Here is a 7509-nt window from a genome sequence, read left to right as displayed (position 1 = left end):
TAAAAGAAGCTCTCGAACTTAAGATCTCGTCCCAATTTTTATATAGTGAAGTCACTTTTTTTTATGAAATCTGAAGTTTTGCGAATTGGCTTGCATCGTTCCTCGTTAAATTTTAAGCTCAACTCCATTTAAAAAATAAATAAATAAAAATTAAGCTCAACTCTAAATCTGACACAAATGCTTCTTCTTGGTTCTTATCCTTTATTTATTCATCTTTTAAATTCTACTTCAAAAAAGTCTAAAAAATCTGGTCCAACAAAATTAGTATCACGTAAACCATTGTCCTTGAATTGAGATCATTTAAAAAATATTGTTAATCTTGATCAACACTTACACTCCAAAGGGTCCATGAAGAAAAATGGAGAGGAACATAGATTTTCTTCATGATTTGTGGTCTACGGTTTATGATTTCTCGCCATTTCATCGACGTCAAGTTCGACTTCAAGGACCGGCGAATCCTTCCTCGTACTGAAATGACTGAAAAATAACATTACGTTTCGATCACCATTTCAAATATGCCGAAAGAAATGTAAGAATATTTTTGACAAATATTAATGCAGATGAAAATGGTTTACCTATTATTTACAGGGCCGTGATCAACGGCGCTTCTTAAGCAATATATGACCCTACCAACTATGTCTGCCATCGTCACCGGGCCAAATGTTCGACTATCGGATGCTTCCTGTCAGGTCACAAAATGGGACCATCATCAGATAAAGATGAATAGCCTGAGAGGGAATCAGAGATCCCCTTCATATTAAGAAATTTCAAATTTTAATTAAATATTTTTCAAGAAATGTGAGTTCGATGTGTTGTCCTAGTCCCAAACAAAAAACAGATTTATCAAGTCACACGTCTCTACTGAAATCCTAGATCCAGCTCAGTATCTACAGCCTCATTATTACACAACTATGTTTAATTTAATTTAACAATCTGGACTTTATAGTAAAACCATGATTCAACTTAATTCCTGATGTTGAAAGAATGTCGTTTGTGTCAAGGGTTCAGAGGAAATTTTGAGTTGAACTATGGTGCAACATGGACATGGATGCAGAATAAGGAATTTAGGCATGGTGAAGTTTGGAATTATCGCCCTCGTTACGTTAAGACAAGTGTTTCCTAATATCAGTAGCAAATGCATTAAATAACGGTAGAATGGTAGCAATTAAATATAGAAGTGTGTCCTTTGTTCATTTACACTTCCAAAGATGTCAGGCAGAAATATTTCAAATCAGTTTCGTGATACTAAAGCCACGACGAATATACTAACACTTTGAACATATGTTATTCTTCCTATGCTCCTTCAGAGAGACTTGCATTTTGCTTCCACAACCATCAAAATACAAACTGTTTACATTCCCGACATTTTTAAGTGCAATGCATAAGAGAATGTTAAGACCCCTTTATACTTGTTTGAAGGAAATATCATTTGAGTGAGAAGCCTATACCTTAGGCTTCAAGTTTACATTGTCGGCCAAAACCCAACACTGACCCTTTTCGAGAACAAAAGGCTCATCCTTCACATCAGTGGAAGCCATTTCATAGCCTTCAATAGCAGCTAACCTCCTGACGAGATATTTTTCGGAGTCTGTAGGGTCCTTCAAGACTACTACATCTCCGACATAAACGCGCCTGTCAAAAGAACAGACTCATAAGGGCCTTCTTTTGAACCTATTATATTTGGACTGTAATATTAGATGATAGATCTTGTCGTTGACGCTGATTCTCGCGTCTATGCATGATTATGAATTGAGAGAATATTTAATCATAACCACGTTAAGCAGTCAAGAGGTAATTATTTTCCAGACCATATTTACTGGAAGGCATGATACAGTAGTAGCATATTTTTTGACATGCCTCATCAGACCCCAGAAATTAGATTCAACTCAATCCCAATTCCCAGATACAAATTCTTCCATGTCATATTACTTAATCATAATAAATAAAATATTCATTGAGATCCAACAAACTTCATTAAAGAACATGGAACTTAATGGGGCTTAAACTGATAATATAAGACCATGAATTACAGAAACGCATAATATATTAATAACATGTGGCATGCCTCATGTCACCACCAAAAATTAGATTCACAGCAATCACAGAAAAAAAAAAAAAAAAAAACTTTTCACTGTTGCTTGATTGTGAAAAAATAACATTCATCATGAAGATCCAACAAACTTTATGCAAGAACATGGGACTAGGTTCAAACCAATGAATACAATTATGGGGTTATTAAGGCAAACCTGTCTATCTACTCAAATTTGAAATAAAAATTATTAGGGTAGGCGCCGAGCTCGAACAAAACACAGGAAAAATATCAACACAATCATGAGCAACAGCCAAGGTTACTCATCTTAACTGCAATTTTCCATTCACAAACTTGAATATCAATGACAGGAGGTTGAAACAGAATTTAGACCAGACATATAAGAAATCTTAACAAGCATGATGAGAAATGATGCTAGCTACTGAAGAGTCTCTAAAATTTTGATAGATTCCAATTCTTGTAAAACATTTTAGGTAAATGGAAAACCTTGTAGAGTATCAAAACATGTTAAGAAATGAGGTTAAATTTATCAATAAAAGTGTAGAGACATAAAAACTTCCAATCAACCCTTTCCGTCATGTAAGCTGATCAAGATGATAACGTTGGTTTTAAGATATGAAAAAACATACATCGGATCTGCAGCTGGAATTTTCCTAACAAGCAGTGTTCCACCCTGAGTCCCTATTGTTGGGGCCATTTCATCTCCCTTGTTCCAGTGCAAGAATGTCAACTTTCCTTGGAATACATTTTTCCACACAGTATCAAATACTTCACGATCTGAAATTTTACCTTGGTTATACGTCTGCAAGCACGTAAAAGTTTTCAGGAGCCAAGTTTTGAAAAAATCCCCAAAAAACTGTACTCGTTCAGGACCATGAAAATACACTTATATTTACAGGCCCAGCCAAATAGCAAATAACCAATATTAGAGAAAGGTGATCATAGATATTGAGGTAAACAATTCCCGCTTGTGCCTCTGAAAAATAGTTATACAAGTTCCAGCTAACATGACGAGAAACAAATCCCATTTGGAAGAACACAGAGTTCTGAGAATAAGCTCAAATAAACCAAATCCAAGCTTCTCTACCATGTACCTGAGAGAGGCAAATAATGAGAAAGTTCAAACCTAAGGCAAACAAGAAACACAAAACTATTCCCCAAATATGGCCTATCACAGCAATATTAACTGCTGACAATATATGAAAGTGTTACATCATTGCAAAATATTACAGATTTTTCTACCATAAAGTATTCACGAACATTCAGGTACGCATATTATCAGACATGCCTGCTTAGCTTCCAAACGTGTTATAAGTCATGGAAAAAGATGAAAAATAATAATGCATCCAAGTAGATCCTCTTTCATTCAAACTCATTTCCTTTTTTGCCTTTTCTTTGTCAAGAACTCTAAAGAAAGTCCACACCCTCCGAATTAATGAGGAAGGTGAAAAACAAGCATGACAAAGGAAGGAGGAAACTATCACAATGTAAGATCTTCCCCTCACATATTCAACTTGGGAAAAAACAACAATACTCTACGCTGTAATTAATCAAACAAAACTCTATAATAAAACTAAGGGATGATTATGGATGGAGGGAAAAACATAAAACTAAGGTAAGAAAGAAAAAGACGCATTTTCTCTTATGCTCTTCCGCAGCATTTTCATGGAGATTTTGCATCCAAGTATCAAGAACAGTGCATTTTCTTTTCCCTTTTGCTTAGCAATTTCTAACTTCCAAAACTTTATATAGCTATTCCAAATCCAAACAAAATCAAGAATCTAGCTCTAAGAAATCTGCACCATTTTTTCTAAACACAAACAATAGCCCATTTCTCACGTTGAACAAGGCACCTTCTTCTGAATAGAATATACAAATGGATACAATCACACAAAGATTCAATCTTTACACAATTTTCAAGAAACCCACCATTCCCCTTGCACAAATATCAGAACTACACCCCACAATCTTCTTAAAACCCTTTTATCCATTAGCACAAAAAAAATGAACTAAAATAATTTACAAGATTCCACCAGCCAAGAATCAGGAAATAACACACACAAGAATTGAAAGATGGGATTGACCTTATAGCTCAGAGAGACGGAGTATTCGAGTTTGCTAGCAATGTAGCGCAACCAGGTTGAAGGCGAAACCATTGCAGAGTCGTGGATTTAGCATTCCTCTTTTCTCTTAAACCATCGATGATATTATTTTCCTCTCTTATATATTTTGTTATTTATTATTATTATTGTTGTTATTATTATTATTATTGTTATGATGATGATCAAAACAAAAATCTTAGGCTGCGTTGGTTTGAGAATAAAATAAACTAATGATTAGTAAGTAAATGATTGTCGTAGAAATATAATATACGGTGTTATGTTTGTTAAAATTTTTAAGTGTAGGATAATTTTGAATTTTTTGATGAAAGGACAAAATTGCCCTTTCTTTTTTTTTTTTTCTTCCACTCCGACGGCGGCGACGGCGACGTTTCGGCAACGTCGGTGCGGCCAGCAGTCAGCGACGTCGACGGCTGCCGGCCGACCGGAAGTTATCGGTCGGCGACGACGGTAGGTGGTCCGGCGTAGGCTGGTTCTCGGCGGCGGTCGTCGGCCAGAGACGGCGGTCGGTGGTCGGTGGCGGCGGTCGTGGTGGGAAGTAGTGGTGAGTTTCGATATAGGAGAAGGGTAAAATTGGAAAAATAGGAAGAATTAGGAGTTGGATAAATAATCCTAGGGGGTGAGGAGGTATTATTTTAACCCACCTAATATAACCTAATCATTCATAGGAGGTATTGACTTGGTTAAATAATCACGCGTACCAAACGAGGGATAAGGTGGGTTAAAAAAAATAAACCCACCTTATCACCCCTACCGAATACTCCCTTACTGTATAATAATTATTTATCAGATGTTTTTTTAAAAAAAACAGCATACTTTTAAATTTTTATATATTCTTTTAAAAAAATGAATGGTGTTCCTAAAAAAAAAAATCTTATTGTGTTCCTCAATTTAGAGAAAGATCCATCTAGCTATGACACAAGCTTAAAATTATAGTAAAAATATGTAAAAAGATTGAAATCCAAATTGCATTTATATGTATGAAAATCAATATTTTTCAAGTGGAGAATTAATTTGGACTTTTATGCAGTGTCATTGAAATTTGAGGAAATGTGTTTATTCTCCTAATTAAAGTAATTACTGTTTTGTTCTAAAAAATAATGAACACAAGTGAGAGTGTTTCTTGGCGTTTTCACGGCAAACTTATCTGATACTTAAGTTAGTAAATATTAAAGCATCAGAGAGACCAAATTTATTGTATCTCTGATATGTTTGGGTATTTACGAGGAGATAAAGTTTTTATTTTTATTTTTAACATTAAATCAATGATAATTTTGAATAATAATTTTTTTCATGTTAATTGGGATTTTTTAATCTTCTTTAGCTTTAAAAAAACATGGAGATGAAGTTTATATTTTTAGCATTAAATCAATGATAATTTTGAATAATAATTTTTTTCATGTTAATTGGGTTTTTTTTTAAAAAAATCTTATTTAGCTTCAAAAACAACAAGCAAGAGTCCAAGACACATCTATGTAAATTTTCTTTTGATTGAGTTCATTTATAAATCTCGAATTTTTTCACTACAATAGTCAAGATCAAGGACGTATCTATTAAGGAAAACTGCAAGCCCACTAGAAAATTTCTAGACGTTGAAAATAAGGGTTGAATTATTGAATGTTGAAAATAAGAGTTGTAAATATTGAAAATTATTGTGATGATATACGTAATGATTTATTTATTTTTGGATTATTTCCAAAAAAATTCTACAAATAAGTCTCTCAATTTGTGAAAAAACACAATTGAGTTGAGAAAATATTATAAATTGTGTAGTTTAATATATTTTTTGAATTTGATATTTTTAATTTTTACCGTATATTTTTACTTTTAACACGTTATCAGCACGATACTCGAAGGTTCTCCGTATTTTTCCAAGCTCCAAAACACAAGAAAAATGTAACAATATTTAAAAGTAAAAATATTTATTTTACTGTTTATTTATTTTTATTGTGTATATATTTAATATATAATATCATGTTATTATATAAAGAGAGTCTATGATACCTCATTATAATAATGTGATGTGATTATATTATTATATTATTATATATTTTTATTGTGTTGCTGTTTATTTATTGTGTGTATATATTTGAATATACCATGTTATTATATAAAAGGAGTCTATGACACCTCATTATAATAATATTGTGTGATATAAAAAATTATTTAAACATGATTTACATTATATACATCATATTATTACCATAAAATTTACATATACATACATCTATTTTTTTAAAGATTTTGTAACGGTCATAAACGACTAGTTTAACACTATAAATATGATTTTACAAACACATTCAATCACTCCAAACTTACTCTTCCTCTCTAAAAATTTTCTTCATCAAAATTTTCGAAGAAGAAGAAGATGATTCTTTCAAAGTTATTTTATATAATTATTTTGGTTATTATACTCACTAGTCTTGTATTATCGGAAAATATCCGTCTCGCGTTTTTTCTTTATTTTTAAGAATGCTTATACTTATAATTTATTTGTTATTTTTTATTGCCATATTAATAAATTTAGAACTTAATTAGTAAAATGCATTGTTATTTTTATAGTACCACCATGTCAAATTTGGCAAAGCTCGAATTTGTTAAGCTCGACATTACGTGAAAAAAATATATGTCATGGACTCTCGATATAGAAATGCATCTTGAGTCATTAAGTTTAAATGAGACCATTAAAGAAAACGGTATCTCATCATCACAAGAAAAAACAAAAGCTATGATATTTTTGCGTCGACATCTTGATGAAGAATTAAAATACGAATATCTCATTGAAAAAGATTACATGACTTTATGAAAAGGATTAAAGGAAATATTTGAACATATAAGAGAAGTTATACTTCCGACCGCTCGTGATTAATGAAATACATTAAGATTCAAGATTTTAAGAAAGTCACTGATTGTAACTCGACAATGTATCGAATAATCTCGCAATTAAAATTTTGTGGACATGAGGTTACGGAATCGTAAATGCTTGAAAAAAATATTTTTCACTTTTCACGTATCAAATATAACTCTACAACAACAATATAGAGTGTGTGGATTTGCGAGATATTCTGAACTTATCACATGTCTTCTTGTGACGGAAAAGAACAACGAGCTGCTAATGAGAAATCATCAATCCCGACCCACTGGATCAACAACATTTCCAGAAATAAATGCTGTAAGTAAAAATGAATTTAAACCTGAAAACCAAAATCAAATTCAAAGACAAGGTTTTGGTGCAGTAAAATCAAATTTCTTTTTGAAATTTGAAGTTTTGTTGGGAGATGTTGCCAACACCGCATATACACACCTCACAATTTGATCTCATGTCTGACATTCCTTTAA

At 32.4% G+C, this 7509-nt stretch overlaps 1 protein-coding gene across 2 annotated transcripts; it reads right to left on the bottom strand.

Moving 5' to 3' along the window:
• Positions 1-267: 267 nt before the first annotated feature.
• LOC140978736 (mitochondrial ATP-independent inner membrane protease subunit 2-like) lies at positions 268-4288 on the bottom strand. Of its 2 annotated transcripts, none has more exons than XM_073443950.1 (5): positions 4135-4288; positions 2680-2852; positions 1449-1632; positions 576-682; positions 268-477 (listed from the first exon to the last, which is right to left on the bottom strand). In XM_073443950.1, the coding sequence occupies exons 1-5, from the start codon at positions 4204-4206 to the stop codon at positions 396-398; spliced, it is 618 nt and encodes a 205-aa protein (XP_073300051.1). In that variant the 5' UTR covers positions 4207-4288; the 3' UTR covers positions 268-395. The 2 variants fall into 2 exon arrangements, with proteins under 2 accessions (XP_073300051.1, XP_073300052.1); XM_073443951.1 differs by having other exon boundaries at positions 268-468.
• Positions 4289-7509: the final 3221 nt, after the last annotated feature.

Source organism: Primulina huaijiensis, chromosome 6 (genome assembly GCF_012295235.1).
Source record: "Primulina huaijiensis isolate GDHJ02 chromosome 6, ASM1229523v2, whole genome shotgun sequence".
Taxonomy (NCBI): domain Eukaryota; kingdom Viridiplantae; phylum Streptophyta; class Magnoliopsida; order Lamiales; family Gesneriaceae; genus Primulina; species Primulina huaijiensis.
Note: the sequence above shows the minus strand (reverse complement) of the source record. Positions and strands in the feature narration are given on the sequence as shown.